The sequence below is a fragment of the Dendropsophus ebraccatus genome, chromosome 5 (genome assembly GCF_027789765.1).
Source record: "Dendropsophus ebraccatus isolate aDenEbr1 chromosome 5, aDenEbr1.pat, whole genome shotgun sequence".
NCBI classification, from domain to species: domain Eukaryota; kingdom Metazoa; phylum Chordata; class Amphibia; order Anura; family Hylidae; genus Dendropsophus; species Dendropsophus ebraccatus.
This window is the reverse complement of record NC_091458.1, coordinates 138,124,488-138,145,055: the sequence shown is the minus strand read 5'-3', so window position 1 is coordinate 138,145,055 and position 20,568 is coordinate 138,124,488. Positions and strand designations below refer to the sequence as shown.

Here is a 20,568-nt window from a genome sequence, read left to right as displayed (position 1 = left end):
AGAGAAGCCGAACGTGACGTCACGGAAGAAGCCGAAGACCCGAACGAAGACGAGGATGCCGCGAACCCGGAAGACGCCGATCAGGAGCCCGGGACAGGTGAGTAATGTACAAATACCTGCTCTGGACCCCTCGGCTGCCTAGCTGAGGGGTCCAGGGCAGGTATTTACTATATTGTGGGACTCTGATCGCCGTGCCACCGGCCCGATCGCCGTGAATGGCCGGCCGGTACCGGCCGGCCGTTCACGGCGATCGGGCCGGTGGCACGGCGATCACCATTACTTTTTACAGTAATGGCGGTCGGTGCCGTCCTCGGACAGCACCGACCGCCATTTTTTTCCGGGTCATCGGGTCGCCGATGACCCGGAAAGGTTCCGATCGCCGCTATTGGCTGATCTGAATTGATCAGCCTATAGCGGCGATCGTAAGCACGGGGGGTGTTAACCACCCCCCGTGCCGTGAAGCTAAGATGGCCTGCTATGATTTATAGCAGGCCATCTTCCCCGACCGCTGTGTGTGAACACGCAGCGATCGGGGAAACATCGGGCGTAAATTTACGCCCTGATGCGCCAAGTACCAGGGCGCGAGGGCGTAAGTTTACGCCCGATGTCGTTAAGGGGTTAAACGCTCAAAATGGCCAGAAAAAGAGAACATTCATCTGAAACTCGACAGTCTATTCTTGTTCTTAGAAATGAAGGCTATTCCATGCGAGAAATTGCTAAGAAATTGAAGATTTCCTACAACGGTGTGTACTACTCCCTTCAGAGGACAGCACAAACAGGCTCTAACCAGAGTAGAAAAAGAAGTGGGAGGCCGCGTTGCACAACTAAGCAAGAAGATAAGCACATTAGAGTCTCTAGTTTGAGAAACAGACGCTTCACAGGTCCCCAACTGGCATCTTCATTAAATAGTACCCGCAAAACACCAGTGTCAACATCCACAGTTGCGGGATTTTGGGCTTCAGGGCAGAGTGGCAAAGAAAAAGTCATATCTGAGACTGGACAATAAAAGAAAAAGATTAAGATGGGCATAAGAACACAGACATTGGACAGAGGGAGACTAGAAAAAAGTGTTGTGGACGGATGAATCCAAGTCTGAGGTGTTTGGATCACAAAGAAGAACGTTTGTGAGACGCAGAACAAATGAAAAGATGCTGGAAGAATGCCTGACGCCATCTGTTAAGCATGGTGGAGGTAATGTGATGGTCTGGGGTTGCTTTGGTGCTGGTAAGGTGGGAGATTTGTACAGGGTAAAAGGGATTCTGAATAAGGAAGGCTATCACTCTGCACCGCCATGCCATACCCAGTGGGCAGCGCTTGATTGGAGCCAATTTCATCCTACAACAGGACAATGACCCTAAACACACCTCCAAATTGTGCAAGATCTATTTACAGCAGAAGCAGCAGCTGGTATTCTATCATAGGTAATGGAGTGGCCAGCGCAATGCTGGAATTGCTGCAAAAGGAGGATTCTTTAACGAGAGCAAAGTTTGAAACAATAATGTTATTTCAAATCCAAATCATTATTTCTAACCTTGTCAATGTATTGACTCTATTTTTTATTCATTTCACAACGTATGGTGGTGAATAAGTGAATAAGTGTGACTTTTCATGGAAAACTCAAAATTGTTTGGGTGACCCCAAACTTTTGAACGGTAGTGTGTATATATCTAATATATATATATATATATATATATATATATATATATATATATATATATATAATCTTTTTAAGTTATCATACTCTAAAACAAAGCTAAACTTACTGTATCCTGGTCCAGTCTCCTGAAGGCAGCTATATAGCAGCGATACTTACTGTATCCAGGTCCGGACCCCTGAAGGCAGTACAAGAGCCAACCCAACTGTAGTACAAAAAAGTAAGAAAAAAAAAAGGAGAAAAAAGGGCGAGAGGGGGTAGTAAGTAAGAAAGGAGAGTAGAACGTTGAGAAAGAAGGTAAAAAGAAAAGAACAGAAGGGACAGATCATCTCGGACTCCTATCCCAGAACATGTCCCAGGATGCCCAAACATTGTCAAACTTTTCAACTGTATTATAACAGCTATACTTACTGTATCCAGGTCCAGTCTCCTGAAGGCAGCTATATAATAGCTATACTTACTGTATCCAGGTCCAGTCTCCTGAAGGCAGCTATATAACAGCTATACTTACTGTATCCAGGTCCAGTCTCCTGAAGGCAGCTATATAACAGCTATACTTACTGTATCCAGGTCCAGTCTCTTGAAAGCAGCTATAAACAGCTATACTTACTACATTCAGGTCCAGTCTCCTGAAGACATGCAGATGTGACTGATATTTTGTCATGGCACAGGAGCCGCGGCAATTTTCGGTCACACAGCCTGTATGCAGAGAGTAGACCTGCACAGGCTATCAATAACACCTGACTGTAGAGGACCTTTTACACGGTCGCTTGCTCCTTGTTCCTTACTTGTTGGCGGCGCTATTACATGTGCCCACAGCAAGCGGGTAAGAGCAGGGGGCCACTGGGAGCTGCAGAAGGGGCTCCCTGGGCAGTCGGAGTTAATGGCGGTCTGCTGCTGCCGCTCCTTTGCTTGTTGGGTGATCCTTGCGTTTTAAAGTAACTCTACCCACAATCTGACCCCGACCACTTGTACCTTTTGGATAGCTGCTTTTAATCAAAGATCTGTCCTGTGGTCCGTTCGGCAGGTGATGCAGTAATTGTCCTGAAAACAACTTTTAAACTTGCAGCCCCATGCCCAACAGGAGTATCTGTGCCCTAACTTCATCATTAGGAATGCCACTGGAACATTTTCTCCTATCTGAACATTGCACAGGTGCCTTAACGATCCAGCCCATGTGCTGTGCTGACACAGCTAATGAATAGGAGACAATCTGCCTGGAGCATTCCTAATGATGAGGAGGGACAGAAACGTTGTACCAGCCTAATGCATATACAATCTAGGCCACACCCATTTGGCACAGGGCTGCAAGTTCAAAAGTTGTTTTTTAGGACAATAACTGCATAACCTGCCGAATGGACCCCAGGACAGATCCTAGATTAAAAGCAGCTATCTGAAGGTACAAGTGGTTTGGGGGGGGGGGGGGGGGCGACAGATTGTGGGTACAGAGTCGCTTTAAGGGGTTATTGCAGCAAACAATTATCGCCCGTTATCGCTTAGTGTAATAGGGCCTTAAGCTGTTGTGTCGTCTTCTCTGTGACTGGTTGAGCTTAAATGTGTGCTTACAATTGTTTTTTTTTCTTTCCCCTCACAGCTCTGCCTACGATACCAAGACAGAACAGCGTGTTGCAGTTAAAAAACTATCCCGTCCCTTTCAGTCTATTATCCATGCTAAGCGCACCTACAGGGAACTTCGTCTTCTAAAGCATATGAAGCATGAAAATGTGAGTTTTTGTTTCCATATTCGTAGATATATTGTACAAAATCTGTTCCATACAGTCTTTATGGACCTGACTATCCCTTCCTTGTTGATGATGTACCTAAAGACTCTGAGCTGGGAAGTAAAGAAAAAGAGAAAAAAAAGTTATACTAATCACCAATATACACTTATTACGGGAAATGCTTATAAAGTGCTTTTTTCCCTGCACTTACTACTGCATCAAGGCTTCACTTCCTGGATAACATGGTGATGTCACATTCTGGATAACATGGTGATGTCACATTCTGGATAACATGGTGATGTCACATTCTGGATAACATGGTGATGTCACATTCTGGATAACATGGTGATGTCACATTCTGGATAACATGGTGATGTCACATTCTGGATAACATGGTGATGTCACTTCCTGGATAACATGGTGATGTCATGACCTGACTCCCAGAGCTGTGCGGGCTGTGGCTGCTGGAGAGGATGATGGCAGGGGGACACTGAGGGACACAGGGCACTGGAGGGACACTGAGCATCCCTCTGCCATCCTCCTCTCCAGCAGCCACAGCCCGCACAGCTCTTGTGATGTATCAATATCATGTCGGGAGCGGGGAAAGTGTTTGAATCTTCCTGGCACTGTAATGATACAGCCGCGCAGGGAAAGACTCCACTACAGGGCTTCCCAGTCAGTGTGTCACAGAATGTGCGAATAAGCCCTTAGTTGCCATCTAGTTTACCACATTCAATATCAGAATGTCCTTGCTTCCCCCGTGGTCTAGTCGCAGCAGGGGCTGACTACTGACAGCTCTCTTGGCTCTGATCTTCATTTTGTGTGGAAATTAGAGGAGAAATCCGCTGAAAAATGGTACCTTTTCCACAGGCTGGAAGAAACATATTCTGAAGCTCTACTCCATACCTCCTGCCGATCTCTATATTGGGGCTCCGGCTTCTGTATTCGTGTTCGTATTTTCTTAGAATACCCCTTTTAGCCTTCCCACCCTGAATTTTGCCCTTGTCCCTTGGTGCTGTATCTATTTGTCTCCCCTGTTGCTGTGTCATCCCTGCCTTCAGGTCAGAGAGGTCAGTGCTGACTTCAGAGGAGATAGCCAGGTGATGTAGCTGTAAATTAACTCTTTGTTGTCCTGTATTGAGGCCTCATCTCCCTCAACCCCTCCCCTCTCCATAGAGAACAATGAAGACAAGGGGGGGGGGGAAGCTTCAAACTGGTTTTTCATTATAAAAATGTACTTTTTGGTTCATAAATCCAGTTACAAAGTTTCTTAAAGTTGCCTGTACTATTGATTTCTGCAAAAAAAATTTTAAACGACAGTGACACTTTTAAGTTATGTTTAACTGTGAAATACATTTTCATGTGTTTTAGTCGGTTTAAAGGTTATCCATTTGTCATTGCAGATATGTGCTATGATGGGTTGTGTTTAGAGATGAGCGAACAGAGTTCGGGTTCAAGTCCACCCGAACGATCGGCATTTGATTAGCGGGGGCTGCTGAAGCTGGATAAAGCCCTAAGGCTATGTGGAAATCATGGATATAGTCATTGGCTGTATCCATGTTTTCCAGACAACCTTAGAGCTTTATCCAAGTTCAGCAGCCCCAGCTAATCAAATACCGATCGTTCGGGTTCGGATCGACTCGAACCCGGTTCGCTCATCTCTAGTTGTGTTTTATTTGATGACGGTCGGGTACTAAATGCCAAAAAATCCAGAGCAACTCTGTGATTATTCCTGACTGTGATTGGACATATGCAGAAGTTTTACAGTGAGCAGACACACACACATTATATGAAGCCCTGTATATCTTGCCTACCTATGAAGTAGTTTTTCATATTTTTTTTCTCTTTTTTTTTTTTTTTTTTTTTTTTTTTTATACAGGTTATCGGACTCTTAGATGTTTTTACCCCATCAAAATCGTTTGAGGAGTTTAATGATGTGTGAGTACACAGTGCTGCTGTATATATTGAGTGAATGATGCTATGTACAGTAATACTATCTTTGACCTCTTCAAGACTGGGTTTACTTGTGCAGTTTCATTTTTTTTCACCTCAGTTACAAAAAGCCACAAGTCCTCTTATTTTTCCATCCACAAAGCCATATGAGGGCTAATTGTTCTTTCTCATAACCCCTTTTACCAAAAAATGTATGGAGGGGGGGGGGGGGGCTAATTATATAAAAACACACTGCAATTCAGCTAATTAAAAAAATTTTTTTGGGGGGGGGAGGGGGGGGGGCTTGCATGGATCAGTTAAGTTATTCACTTCAGCAGGCACAAAGATAAAAGGGGTTATCCAGCGCTACAAAAACATGGCCACTCTCTTCCAGAGACAGCCCCACTCTAGTCTACAGTTTTTTTTACTCTGTTCCATAGAAGTGAATGGAGCTTAATTGCAAACCACTGTCTCTGGAAGACAGCAGCCATGTTTTTGTAGCGTTAGATAACCCCTTTAAGTAAAAGCCTGCTGCTGCAGAACTAGCTAGAACTAGTTTGGCACCCTTCAGTGAAATTGCAGGGGGTGCCAGTCAGACACCCAGCAGGTGTGGCACCTGTCATTTGGACATTTAAACACCTTGATCACACCATCTAAATGGTTAAATGCTGCTAAGTCAGTGGAATTGCTGATGTCTGAAATTAGCAGAGGATCACGTCTAAGCCTGCTCCATATACATCCTCACGACCAACAACATATATGTACTGTGGGTGGTCGTGATGAGGTTAAAAACCAAAAATGTAGTTATGTGACCCTTAAATGAACTAACTTAGAATATATTATATAAGCCTGTTAACTACATAAACCCGCCTTTTTTGCTCTGCTGCATAGGCATATTTATTTCTTTGAAGAAAGGCAGAGAAGTTACAGCAACTTTTAGACTCAGGGTAGCTTTACACGTACCAGATTTCACGCTGTGAGTTTGCAGCGAAATCTCCAGCGAATCCATGTAGTGTGAAGTTCTATGGGGTCACATATCCGCAGGGGATATGTAACCCGGCCCCTTTAACCCCCCTGCCTGGAGCATACATCACCTGCTTCACACATAGCCGCGGCGCCGAGCAGGTAATGTATGCTCCGGGTGCGGGTTACGGGTAGGGAGTTAAAGGGGCCGGGTTACATATACGCAGCAGAATGAAAATTCCGCTACAGATATGTAACCTCACACTACATGGATTCGCAGCTTGAAATCCGCTGCGAATCCGGTACGTGTGAAGCTTCCCTTAAAGGGTTACTCTGGTGCGGATTAAAAAAAAACAAAAAAACATAGTTTTTACATTTACCATCCCTCCTGAGTCTGTCTCCGTTTGAATTTCCCGCTGTTTGCAGGTCCCTGAAGCTCCAGTTGGTGGCTTAATTTTTTCTTTACTTTCTGGTTTGGGGTTTCCCATGTTGCAGTTTGTCTCCTGTGATGTCTTACTGACTTTGTAGAGCTGTTAGATGGCTTACAGCTTGTTCAGCCAATCAGAGCTGAGAAACCTAAGTCATCTGACAAAGGGAGGCTGGCCTAATAGGGCTTAGACCCGCCTCCCTTTTGATTATGTCATTGTCACAGAATGGCTGCCACAGAGCAGCCTGGGGTCAACAGTCATTAGGTAAGAATGAGTTTACTTCACTTCCTGGTGGGAGGTTGAGCGGGAAAAGATATAGAAGAGGTGGGCAGATAGGTGATTGAAGCATATTACAGTTATATAACTTTGTAATGTCTTTCAGTTACTGGGAAAAGGGTTTTGCTGGTGTACCCCTTTAAACCCCTTATCAACTGCCAAATCGTTTTTGTAAGGGGGGGGGGGTAATAAGGCCTTAGGGTACAAACCCACACACCGTATACACAGCAGATACGCAACAAATACGCAGCAAATACGCAGCAGATTTGTTGGTACAGATTTGATGCTGTGTTCAGTTATTTAGATATAATCTGCTGCGTATTTGCTGCGTATTTGCTGCGTGTTTGCTGCGTATTTGCTGCGTATCGCAGCAGTAAATACGCTGCTTATACGGCGTGTGGGTTTATACCCTTAAAGTGGAACTGTCATTTGAATGTCACTTTTCAGTGATGTCAATAAGTATCAATAGTACAAGTACAATGATAGCAGTCTTTAAAGGGAACCTGTCACCCCCCGTACCGGGGTGACAGGCTCCCGACCCCCCGTTAGAGACCCCTATACTTACCTCATCCCGCCGGGTCCCGCTTCTGGATTCGGTCGGGTCCCGGAGATCTCAGCCGCTGCAGCCCGGCGCGCGCGCTGAGAGATGAGTCCAACACCCATAGAGAATGACAGGAGAGTCCAGCGCTCCGTCATTCTCTATGAGCGTTGGACTCATCTGTCAGCGCGCGCGCCGGGCTGCAGCGGCTGAGATCTCCGGGACCCGACCGAATCCAGAAGCGGGACCCGGCGGGATGAGGTAAGTATAGGGGTCTCTAACGGGGGGTCGGGAGCCTGTCACCCCGGTACGGGGGGTGACAGGTTCCCTTTAAACAGTACAACTAATTCTACAAGGCAGTGCTCGGCTGTACAGTACATTTTAAACAAGAAATGTACAACAAAAACCAGCAATTATACCGTACAGTAGTCGCCAATTCCTACTCATCCTTTACTGTATGGAGTGTTTCCCTCCCCCACCCCCCACAAAAAAAAAAATACTGTACAGGATGGGAGATGGTGGTGCACTGCATGTACTACTACTACTGTACTGTATATGCACTCCAGCAGTCTTATACAGTACTGTACTATATGTGAAGCCTCACCAGTGCTAAACTCACCACATACAACCCACGATCAACGCTTGCAAAAAATTCTGAATGTACCGGGTAAATTTTCGTTTGCATACTGCTGTATTACTGTACTTCAAGACTGGGGGCCAAAAACGTGTTAGAGAACCAAGCAAGAGTTTGAAAACTGAAGCAAACTTTCCATGAAAATGTTGTTTGAGAACTGAACTGTTTGCGTTTAGAGCAGTTTGAGAGCCGAGGTACCACTGTAATAGGCTTTTTCCTGCATACTTATATTGGTTGGTAACATGGATGTTAGCGTAAGCGGTTACAGTTGGGTGGAAGTGTTGGACTATTTAGTATATAGTTGCCAGCCTAATCGCTCTGTCCAGCTTTATGTATTTATAACTATATAACTTTCTTTCTTTTTCCTTTTTTTATAAATTATTTAGGTATCTGGTGACACATCTAATGGGAGCTGACCTGAATAATATAGTGAAATGTCAGAAACTGACTGATGATCATGTTCAGTTTTTAATCTACCAGATCCTACGAGGACTTAAGGTACTATTTACCTTTCTGTAGAGTGACCTTTATGTAGTTGTAATAGCGTGTTTGTAGTAAGCAAGTCTTATTTACCCGTCAAAGAAATATTTAAATGACCCTTTAAATAAGCAGTCTTTTTTTTTGTATTTGCTGCCTAGCAGCAAGCTTCTATGCTTACCCGCCCAGGCTGATCCTTCTTCCATGGCACAGCATTATTTCCCTTTTCTGATATTTAGGTACCGTTGAGGGCTCCTCCTAGAGATACATTAAAAAAAAAAATAACTTTTCAGCAGAGTCAGTCAGAAGCACAGGCACATGGATGCCCAATGAGACCCGAGCAGGGTCAAAAATGTATATAATCAATGCAGATTTATATTGCTACACTCACATGGTTTTTCCACTTGTATACGTATACAAGAATACTCTTTAAGGCCATGTTGACATGGCGTAAGACACTGGCCGTTCTGTGACCCGACCGGGGCACAGAACAGCCGGTGTCAAGAGAAGGTCATCCTGGCCGGTACTGATCTTCATTTCTGATAAATTGGGATGCGGGTGCATCCGTGTGCGCCCGCATCCCAATTCACTGCTGCACACAATAAATTCACAGTGCGGCACAATGAATAGCGGCCACAGAAAACTTTTGTGCGGCCGGATGGAATCTCGGCCGGAGCGTATACTATGTGTATACGCTCCAGTTCATTCAAATGCAACGTATGTATGCACAACGTAAGTTGTGTGAACATAGCCTAAGGGTGGGTTCACGCATACAGGATCCTCAGCAGACTTGATATTGGTGTAAATAGTCTAAATAATTGAACAGCATCAAATCTGTGCCAGCAAATCTGCTGCGGATCCGGAATGTGTGAAGCTACCCTTAAACTCTATTCTATTCTGTTATGACTAGAGCCACAGGTACAGCACGTGACCCACAGCTCTGCTCTTTCCAGCGGCTCCATAGGAAAGAATAGAGTACAGCAATCTTCCGCCTCAGTTCTTTCCATCACTTGCATAGGAATGAAAAGAGCAGTGGGTCATGTGCTGTACACGCGGCTCTATTCATAAGACAGAAGCTGGAGATCGACAGGGGTGCGGTAAATGTAGCAATGCAGAGATTAAAGTGAGACTGTACCCACAATCTGACCCCCCCAAACTGCTTGTACCTTCGGATACCTACTTTTAATCCAAGATCTGTCCTGGGGTCCGTTCGGCAAGTGATGCAGTTATTGTCCTAAAAAACAACTTTTAAACTTGCAGCTCTTAGTGTCTGTGCATTAGGCTGGCACAACCTCTGTCCCTCCTCCCCGCCCTCTTCATCATTAGGAATGCTCCTGGCAGGTGTTTTCCTATTCATCAGCTGTGAGAACACGGCACATGGGCTGGACCGTTAAGGTACCTGTGTAGTGTTCACTGCAGAGGAATAGGAAAAATCCTGCCAGTGGCATTCCTGATATTGAAAGAGGGTGGGGAGGAGGAACGGAGGGGTGGTACAAGGTTATGGCACAGATACTCTAGGCCACGCCAATTTGACACAGGGCTGAAAGTTTAAAAGTTGTTTTTCAGGACAATAACTGCATCACCTGCCAAACAGACCCCAGGACAGCTCTTGGATTAAAAGCAGCTATCCGAAGGTACAAGTGGTTTGGGGGCGACAGATTTTGGGTACAGAATCGCTTTAAAGATTTTTGTGTCATCACTGTTCAGTGTGAACCGGGCCACAAAATCATGTGACCATGGAAGGCCAGAAATGCAAGCTAGATTTAAGGGGGTTGTTTAGTAAGGGTCAGAAACATGAACGACATACAGGCACACAGCACAGCTAGGTATTATGGGTCTTGTAGCAGGAAAGCAGATACCAAACGAGAAATGCTGCAGCTCAATTTCATAGGATTGAGACTACAGGGTGCATAGAAAAAAACTATAAATTGCACTCAATCATATCTGGGAGATTAGAGAAGCCTCTATTAAAGGGTGTTTTTTTTCTTTTCTTTTTTTTTTAATTCTCCAGAATACCCTTTAGAGGAGAACTTCAAAAAATCTTAATTTTCCAGGAGGCAGAGAGGGGGAAGGGAAACATAATAAACAGGAGCTACTTACCTCTCCCGGTGTCTCCACAGCTCCATCGCAGGCTCCGGGACCCATTTTGGGGGGGGGGGGGGCGGAAAGGATTGCCTGCTTGGCTATTCGGCAACTGCAGGGGTATCCCACCCCAGTCACTGACTGGCTGAGCAGGTAATCCATCAGCCGAGTCATGACGTCCCTTTAGAATCAGAGCCAGGATTCCGGTGGGAGTCCTGAAGCAGCAAGGAAACGCAGCAGAATCACAGGGAGAGGTCAATGGTGCTTGTTTATTATGTTCCCCCTCCTGCCTGCTGGAAATTGATTTTTGACGGAGTTTAAATATTCACAAAATTCTGCAATGGGAGAGTCGGACAACAGGACGCTGGGTTACAAGCACCACGCTAGGTAAGTATGCACTGCTTGTGATCATCTGAAAACTGACAGCACAAATATATGTATATCTGTGTTGTCAGTTTCCGTGGCTGCAGGAATGATGCATGGATCCTTAACGCAGCTCGATTGTCATGCCGTGTAAAGGCTCTGCAAACGATTGATGATCTCGCCAACCGCTGTTTGTTTGCGGCCAACAAATTTCTACGTGTAAGAGGACTTCTAGACAAGAGTAGTGCTAGTACATCTAAAACAAATGCAAAGTAATGTATTGGTGTCTGTGTATACACACGTTTCAAATTGCAATTACTGAATACAAAACGAAGACTGATTTAAAGGGAATCTGTCATCTGCAATTCATATTCCAAACTGATAACAATGTCAGGCTTAAAGTGACACTGTCATGTCAAAAGTTTTTTGCAACATCAGAGAGACAGACATCTAAAGTTTTGAGCGGTCCTGGCTAAAACATTGCTGGAAACTGGTCTCTTGGCATCAAAATGAGTTGTGATGCCTTAAGCCCCTGAGAGGCCAGAGGAATACCTGGTTGTCAATTTGGGCTGATATAACTTTATCCATTCTGGAAGCACAGACTGATATCTGAAGGGGACCGCGTGTCTCCTTGTCCTAACAGTTGTAAATGTGAATACAAATTCCCTTTAAAAAACAAAGTCTAAAGGTGTCTATACACCTTCAATAACTGACGATCGCCGTCCGTTGTTTCTCCTGTCCTACCAATACACAGGAATGTTAGGCATGCCCTACCTTTCCTGTGTTCTTTATGGGAAGGGGTAAGCTGCAGCCAGACTGCTCTGACTGTGGCCTATTTCTCTCAGAACAAAGGGATTAAGCAGTGATTTTTTTTTTTTTTTGATCATGCCTTGCCCCTAGCTCCCCCAATATTATCTGTCTCTGTCAGGAAAACCCATATACTTTATACTGATGGCCAAACCCACCTCCGGCCGAAGAACATATAAAGAGGGCAATTTATCAAGACTGGCGTACACCAGTCATAGATAAAGCTCCGACCCCTTTACCCTGGCCGGATTTACTAAGGGGCGCACACGTCTTAGTAAACGTGGCCGGCAGGCATTACAGAACAAGTCTACACCTGCTCGGAGCAGCTGTAGATTTGTGTCATGATTTACATCTGCAAGCTGTCGTAAATCATAAAAAATCAGGTGCGGATGGAGACCATACCCCCCCCTGTCTTGCCACGCTCGCCCATCAGGAAAAGTTAGGATATGGCTGGCGTGTGCCACAGAAAAGGGGTGAATTTGCACCTTATCTGTGGTGTACTCTGGGAGGGCGGGCATGTTTATAAATGTCCCCCAAAGTGTATGGAGACCTTTAGTGATTCCTTCATATGTGTCTGTTCCCGTATTAGTCCAGCTTTGTATTCTGTAATTGCAGCTGCCATGTAGTTATTTGGCCATGTTAAAGGGGTTGTCCAGCGAGAAAAAAAATTCTTTTAAATCAACTAATATCAGAAAATTACATAGATTTGTAATTTACTTTTATTAAAAAATCTGAAATCTACCCATACTTATTAGCTACTGTATGTCATGCAGGAAATGTTTTATTTTCAGTCTGACACAGTGCTCTCTGCTGACATCTCTGGCTGAGACAGGAACTCTGTCTTGGTTTTATATGAATCCCCATAGAAAAGTTCCTGTCTCGGCCAGAGATGTCAGCAAAGACCACTGTCAGACTGAAAATAAAACAACATTTCCTGCATGACATACAGCAGCTAATAAGTATGGGAAGACTTGATATTTTTTAAATTGAAGTAAATTACAAATCTATATAACTTTCTCACAACAGTTGATATAAAAGAAAAAGATTTCCGATGATTTGGATAAACTGATCCATAGGAGGATGTATTCTGATCAGAAATGACAAGTATGGAATATTTTCTCATTGGGATTTTGCATTGTCTTTCCTCTGTGTATATTGATTGGACATTGTCAGATTGTATAGGGGCACACGCTGTTAAATAATAAGTAACTAAATCTCTATACTGACACTTTTTTTACCTTTCTTTAGTATATCCACTCGGCTGGTATTATCCATAGAGTAAGTAGTCACCATTATGTCTCTGACTTTTTAATCATTTGTTTAAATATATCAGAGGATCTTAAAGGGGACCTATGATTTAGAAAAGGCTTGTCATAGCGACATGTCAGAGGCTTGTATCAGTCGGCTGAGACATCCGACGCTTGTTAAAACAATGGGGCAGACGCGCGCTCTGCCTCTTCATCTCTGTCTCGATGCTACAGTAGCAGTGGACAGAATTATAATGGAGCCCCTTCATTGTAATGCTCAGCACGCAGACCCTGACCGATGCAAAGTTACAAAGTTTTTTAAATGATAGATACCCTTTAAATGGGTTTTCCAAGTTTATGATGTAGCCCGTCCGCAGAATAACAATCATTGTCTCATCGGTGGAGTGATCCTCACTGCCGATCAGCTATTCGGTGGAGCTGTTCCTATACACTGGCATTGGAGCAGAAAGCCTTGTACCATCTATCATGTAGTAGTGGAGCAGGTTACTTTAGTTCAGCTCCTGTTTAATTCAATAGTATCTGAGCTGCAGTAACCCACGCCACCACTCTGCTGTATGTTGTCGGGTGGCTACCGGTGTTATAAACCTGGGCAACCCCATTGAAGGGAGTCTGCCAGAGCATATAACCTGGTGATGCAGCTGAATAGGGCACGTCACTGTAATTATAATGGTGCCTATTCATATCCTTATCATTTCAGCGCCAATATCCAGGAAAATTATATTTTGTCTTTATTACAATTAGCCCATTTGGTGCACTGGGGGTATTACTTACTCAAAAATGCTTTTTATCATTAGTGTACTGTGTCACCTGGGCGAGGCTTCACAGCAGTTGTGCTCCTGTCCTCCTGCCTATGTCAGCACCTCAGTCCCCTTGAGATCCTCAAAATGGGTAGTGCCCTCTGCAGGGGAAGCTGGGATTTGTCCTCTGTGGGGTGGTAAGAACAGAAAAGGATACAGCAGCGTCGCTGCCAGACCATGTCTGTGTCACAGAATATGAATCCCAGCCTCCACTGCAGTAGGCACGGCTCATTCTAATGATGTCACACAGGGGCAACATAAGCAGGAAGATTAGGGACACAACGGCCGTGAAGCCCCGCCCAGATGACACTGTCCACCAATGATAAAAAGCATTTTTGTCCAGAAAGACAACAAAGACATGTTTTATACAGATAACTATGGACTGTGCAGCATGTAAATGTATAAATGATGCTGAGAACTGCACATATCTATATGGGGTGAGGGTGGCAGCCAAAGTTGTCCGGGCATGATTGGAGTTGTAGTTTTGCAACAGCTGGAAAGCCAGGGTTCCCTAGCCTTACTTTAAATGGAACCAAATCAGCCTATATGGTTCCCAACTTTACCATTACACCGTGCTCTATTCTGCTATATCAGCAAGGGAACATGCTCAAACCTGCTGGTAGACTAGTTTTAATGTTTATTTTTTAACTTAGATTTTTAGTAAAGAAATTTCAGGTTGCTGTATTCTGGCTCTACCCTCTTAAAATTTGTTTCCAAAATTAGCCCCATTAAAAAACTTTTTAGGATTATTTATTTTTATTGGTGGAAACAAACAACAGGATTACAGTGAAGGGTGACACCAAGAGATAAGACAGGCTGAGACCACTCACAGTAATGGATGGTCAAAGGGTCACACAGCATGCCTGCCAAACTCCCATTTAAGTTATTTAGGTCCTGTCCAGTCTATTATTGTTTTGTCCATGGGTTCACTGTAAAGCATATCACTAAATTCTGTTAGAAGTAGATCAGGCAAGAAGGCTGTCCCCATGATAATGTACAAAAATATAAATATCAGAATATAGAAACTGACTATAAAAAACATAGCAGGTTGTCAGCAGAACAACACCACCTGGGAGGTCAATTAGACACGTTACCGTTCATACAGTATATCCAGCTGTGCTTCCATGGAGAGTAGAAAAATGCTTTTATTCTCTGGTACAAATAGTCAGAGGTGTTAGGGAGCCTCTAAAAATCTGCAAGCTGAAATGCCTCTTCCCACCCCCTCCCTGGACACCTAGAAGCAGGCAGAGATATGGGGGGGGGGGGGGGAGAGTAAGGAGGCGTTGCAGCTTGCTGAACTTCAGAAGCTCAGGAAGGCCTCTGACTCTTCATGCTATTAAATAAAAGCATTTTTCTATGTTCTGAAAGCACAGACATATATACGAAAGATACCTCCATGAACCAACATCTCTATAAGATACCTCCATGAACCAACATCTCTATAAGATACCTCCATGAACCAACATCTCTATAGCGTGCCTTCACACCTACTGTATCTGCAGTGGATCCAGTGCCATTCATCCCTATGAGATCACATATTGGCAGCAGGATTGACATCCCGCTGTATGTGAGTTAACCCCCCGCCGCCGAGAGCATACATTTCCTGCTCGGCGCCGAAGCTGTATGTGAGGCTCCCGGATCCGGTACTTGTGAAGGCACCCTTATAGAAGAAAACACTGCAAATTTGACAAGACACTTTCACAAAAAAAGTCAGACGTTAAAATGGAAAGCTGTCAAATATATCTCCTGACATTTGTAACGTTAAACTGTGTTTTTTAGATTTTTATATTGTCTGTGTTTTTTGGTTTTTTTTTATCAAATTATGTATGTATTCTCTTGCTTGCAGGACTTGAAACCTAGCAACCTTGCTGTAAATGAAGATTGTGAGCTGAAAGTGAGTGTTTCTATAATACTTAGAGGTTTCTTGGCTGGGATTTTTTATTTTGCATTGATGGCCGTCTTTGCGGTATCCATATCTGATCTGTGAGGGTCCGACTCCTAGCACCTCTTATGTAAGCCCTGATTGCTCTGGACTTATCTTCCATAGTCTTTGTAGATGAGACTGCAGCTCATCCCATTGAAGTAAATGAAACCAGACTGCAATACCAGCTACAGCTGCTGCACTGGTGATCAGCTGATGTCACTGAGGAAATATCCAATAGGAAACTCATCACAATTACATTACAGTGAGTACATGCGCTTCAAGCTTCTCACATGGATAGAACAGTGCCGGCGTGGGGAAGCCGGTGTTGAGTTCCTTTATTTGAACCGCGGCCCGATTCCCGCATATGGCGCCTTTTTGTTCCCGGGCACCAGCCAGGGGTGAAGCACTGGAGAAGTGCTGACCGGCCCCCAATGGGAGGAAACTCCCTCCTTTCTGTTATGCGGCTCCATTAGAATAATTGGAGAGTGTTTAAAATGACACCAAACCAAAAGCTGTACCCCCAATATTAATATTGTATCCTGGTATGACTGGTTACTTTGGTTACTAGCGTTAGAAGGTTTGAAAAAAAACTTTCACTATAGCACAAAATCTTTACGTCATCGCACTGGTAATATAAAATTAACATTAATGTGGAAATTATGGCAAAGGAACAGATTCTAGATTCATGGATTAGAAGCCTTTAAAAAAACAAACAAGAGAAGCAATTTGGTTGCATTGGACAAATGCGCCACTTCTTTTGCAAAAGGTTTAAAGAAGCAGTTCACAAAAAAATTATTACGATAATGCTACTTCTGAATGTATTTGCCATTCGGTCACTGCAATATATTCAGTTTTCTGTAGGATTCCTGCTCATAGAGCACAAGAACTGGAATGAGAAGAATAATCCGTTGTGATTTACATCAGCTTTTTCCAGGAACAGCGCGGCTCTTGTACTCTGTTCGGGTGTGTTGTTGCAGCTCAGTAGCATTGACGTGAATGGAGCAGAGTTGTAATACCACACACAACCTAAGCACAGGAGTGGGCACTTTTTTTTTTTTTTTGAAGAAAGCAGCCCTTCTAATCCTGGATAACCACTTTTAAATGTTCTTTTTACTAGAATTTCTTATTTTTTGTAGATTCTTGACTTTGGTTTGGCTCGGCACACAGATGAGGAAATGACTGGCTATGTTGCCACAAGGTGGTATCGAGCACCAGAAATCATGCTAAACTGGATGCATTATAATCAGACAGGTAGGACATTTCCCTTCAGAGTGTTTTGTATATTCTTACTATTCTTACCCACTTAACATTTTGTTTCCTTCCTTGTACTTATCCTGAAAATGACGTACCTCTCTTTAAGTGGCTAGCAGCAACATGTATAGTCCCTAAATAGGTTGTTTTATCCAATCTTTTTGTCTTTCAGTGGATATCTGGTCTGTGGGCTGTATAATGGCTGAGCTCCTGACAGGCCGAACTCTTTTCCCAGGCACAGATCGTATCCTTTAATTTAGCTAGAGTAGTATTAAGAAGAGTCCTCCTCTGCCTTCTTTTCCACCCTCTAAATTACCTGTTTTGTGTTCAGTTCTTATACTCTCTGCCGTTGTATTTCCATTAATGTAAATGACAAGAAATCTCTATTCCTGTATTCCTAATAGTTGGCCATGTAATATTTACCATATGCTTCCTGGAACGAAGCTTTATATTGGCTTTACTAGAGAACCTGTTGAACTGACTTGTTTCTTCCTAGAGCCCCATACTGCTGTGAGCATTGATCAGTCAGATCTGCACTTGTTTACTAAACTCAATCAGTCATGTGGCCCATGATATTCTTTATAGGAGACCTGTAACCCCCCCCCCCCACCCCCGTGTCGGGGTGACAGGCTCCCGACCCCCCGTTACAGCCCCCTATACTCACCTGATCCCGCCGGGTCCCACTTTTGGATCCGGTCGGGTCACGGAGATATCAGCTCTCAAAGCCCGGCGCTCACGCTGACAGGAGAGTCCGATGCCCATAGAGAATGACGGAGCATCGGACTCCCCATTCATTCCCTATGAGCGTCGGACTCTCCTGTGAGCGCGCGCGCCGGGCTTCGGGAGCTGATATCTCTGTGACCCGACCGGATCCAAAAGCGGGACCCGGCGGGATCAAGTGAGTATATGGGGCTGTAGAGGGGGTTGGGAGCCTGTCACCCTCCCACGGGGGGTGACAGGTCCTCTTTATTATCGCTCACACATCCCCTGTTTAGACAGGATGACGTGCAGCCGAAAACTCATTTATAGGCTGTAAGAAAGATTTATTCAGCCCAGAGGAGCATCTTCCCAGCCGTTCTACAGATCAGTCAGGGTCTAAATGCTCAGACCCTCGCCAATAAACCATGACCTAGAACATATAGGGACAAAGATGACCCTAGGACATGTCAGAAGTTTTTATTAGTGACAGGTACACTTTAAACTTTATTAATGTTAAAGATCCCTTTCACAAGAAAGAACAAAAAAATAAAAGTGACCTTGCTCACATGATCTTTATGGCTTGCGTGCAGTGTATCTATAAAGATACTCTATTGGCCTCTGTTGTGCTAATAAAGCCCTATGGACATACTTAGACTGTATGTTCGGAAAAGTTCCTGACATACTGTACATGCTGAGGAGACCAAAAACATAGGCCCAGAATTAGTTCAGCTTTCATTTTACCAGAGATAAAGGCTGAGCTGGTTTGTTGCTATGGGCAGTTCACACCATTTTCTGTTTTTTAAACATTGATAAATTTAGGTGAAAGGGGTAGTGCGGCATTTAATATTTATTTACTAAATAACACACATTACAAAGTTATACAACTTTGTAATGTGTGTTATTTAAGTAAATGGCCCCCTTCCCCGTGTTCTTCCCACCACGGAAGTGTGGTGCGGTATACTTAGTATTCGCTGTCGACCCTGGCCGCCATCACCCAAGATGGCTGCTGGGGTCGACACTGAATACGTAGGTATAATGCACCACACTTCCAGGGTGGGGGGAACACAGGGAAGGGGGCCATTCACTTAAATAACACACATTACAAAGTTGTATAACTTTGTAATGTGTGTTATTTAGAAAATAAATATTAAACGCTGCACTACCCCTTTTAATGTGGTCGCTGCCTAAGCTGCTTTGCTTACTCTCACCAGCGGATGGCAGCAAAGGAAGCTATTAGATAGCCCAGCAGATATCAGACACTTAGAGCTGCTGTCCACCTTCCTGCTCTAAGGAATATATTAAACAATGCATACTGATTGGATAGCCAGTAGTTTCCCTTGCTGACCCTGGAAAGTGCTACGCAGTGGGACAGGAGCTTTGTGTCAGCTGGAAGGTTTGTATAGGTTTTTTTGTTTTTTTTATCATTTGTCTGAACATCATTGTATGAAAGAGGTAGTACCTGAAATACCTCACATATAATGCTGATGCCTACATATGTCAAGCCTTCTAGCCGAACATCTAAGTTTTATGCGGAAGCCCTCTTTAAAGTTTCACAAATGTCTGTATACTTGTTCTTTAGTGTTACTTTTGCAGGTGATCGATGATTTTTTTGTCTGTCTTTTGTTGCTTTTACTATTGAAATGAACGGACAGACTAATTAAAGGGGTTATCCAGCGTGGGGGCTATTTTTTGATCTGGCCGGGGAGGAGGTGGCTGAAAGAAAAGACATCCACTCACCTCCCCGGTTCCAGCCGCGAGTCCCGCATTGCGGCGCTCCGGTGCCCGGTTTCCGGCCGCTTACGGGTGTCTGACGCCGCCCGAGTCGTGACGTCTCAGGTCCGCTCAGCCACTCAGTGAAGAAGGCTCAGCCACCTCCTCCCCGACCAGATCTAAAAATAGCCCCCACACTGGATAACCCCTTTAAGTCTTTGACTTCCTACCAGAAGATATGCATAATGAGTAGAGATGAGCGAACCTGGAGCATGCTCGAGTTGATCCGAACCCGAACGTTCGGCATTTGATTAGCGGTGGCTGCTGAAGTTGGATAAAGCCCTAAGGCTATGTGGAAATCATGGATATAGTCATTGGCTGTATCCATGTTTTCCAGACAACCTTAGAGCTTTATCCAAGTTCAGCAGCCCCCGCTAATCAAATGCCGAAGGTTCGGGTTCGGATCAACCCCAACCCGGTTCGCTCATCTCTAATAATGAGTTAAAAATAACAAATGGATAATATTTAAAGGGAATCTATCAGCTGCAATTCCAACCTACTGACACTTTGATAGCTGTTAGGTCAAGGAGACACATGGTATTTTTTGAAAGAGATTGAAAGCATTTTTCTACATTCTGGAAGCAGAAAGAAGCATTTTCAATTCCCTAATATGTTCACGCCACGGAATCGGTGGAGTTCGCCCTATCCCATTAATTTAATGGGATTTCTCAAGCACAATCTGCGAAAGAATTGACATGTCAATGAAAAATCTCATTGAATCGATGGGACAAGCGGAATTTCAAGTGGATTCCACGACGCTTGAAATTCCTCACCGATTACATAGTGTGAGTATACCCTTAAACTACAAGCTGTCATGTCTCCTCTCTTCCTCCTCCCTGCTTGATGTGACACCTGGAAGCAGGTTAAGGTAAACGAAGGGGAAGTTAGGAGCTGTTACAGCCAGGGATTTGCTGCTGTCGCTCCGTAGAATAGGAACGGTGGCAGCAGACCGCTGCTATCCTATATGGGCTGTCCAGACGATCT

General features: G+C 44.2%; 1 protein-coding gene across 2 annotated transcripts in view; it reads left to right on the top strand.

Annotated features, from left to right (window-relative positions):
- LOC138793112 (mitogen-activated protein kinase 14) overlaps nt 1-20,568 on the top strand; it is a 55,958-nt gene that overhangs the window by 14,762 nt on the left and 20,628 nt on the right. For both annotated transcript variants that reach the window (XM_069971434.1, XM_069971433.1), the window contains exons 2-8: nt 3,249-3,378; nt 5,255-5,313; nt 8,533-8,644; nt 13,124-13,153; nt 15,787-15,834; nt 17,001-17,115; nt 17,288-17,359. In XM_069971434.1, coding sequence (XP_069827535.1) covers nt 3,249-3,378; nt 5,255-5,313; nt 8,533-8,644; nt 13,124-13,153; nt 15,787-15,834; nt 17,001-17,115; nt 17,288-17,359 — 566 coding nt within the window. The remainder of the gene's footprint in view (nt 1-3,248; nt 3,379-5,254; nt 5,314-8,532; nt 8,645-13,123; nt 13,154-15,786; nt 15,835-17,000; nt 17,116-17,287; nt 17,360-20,568) is intronic.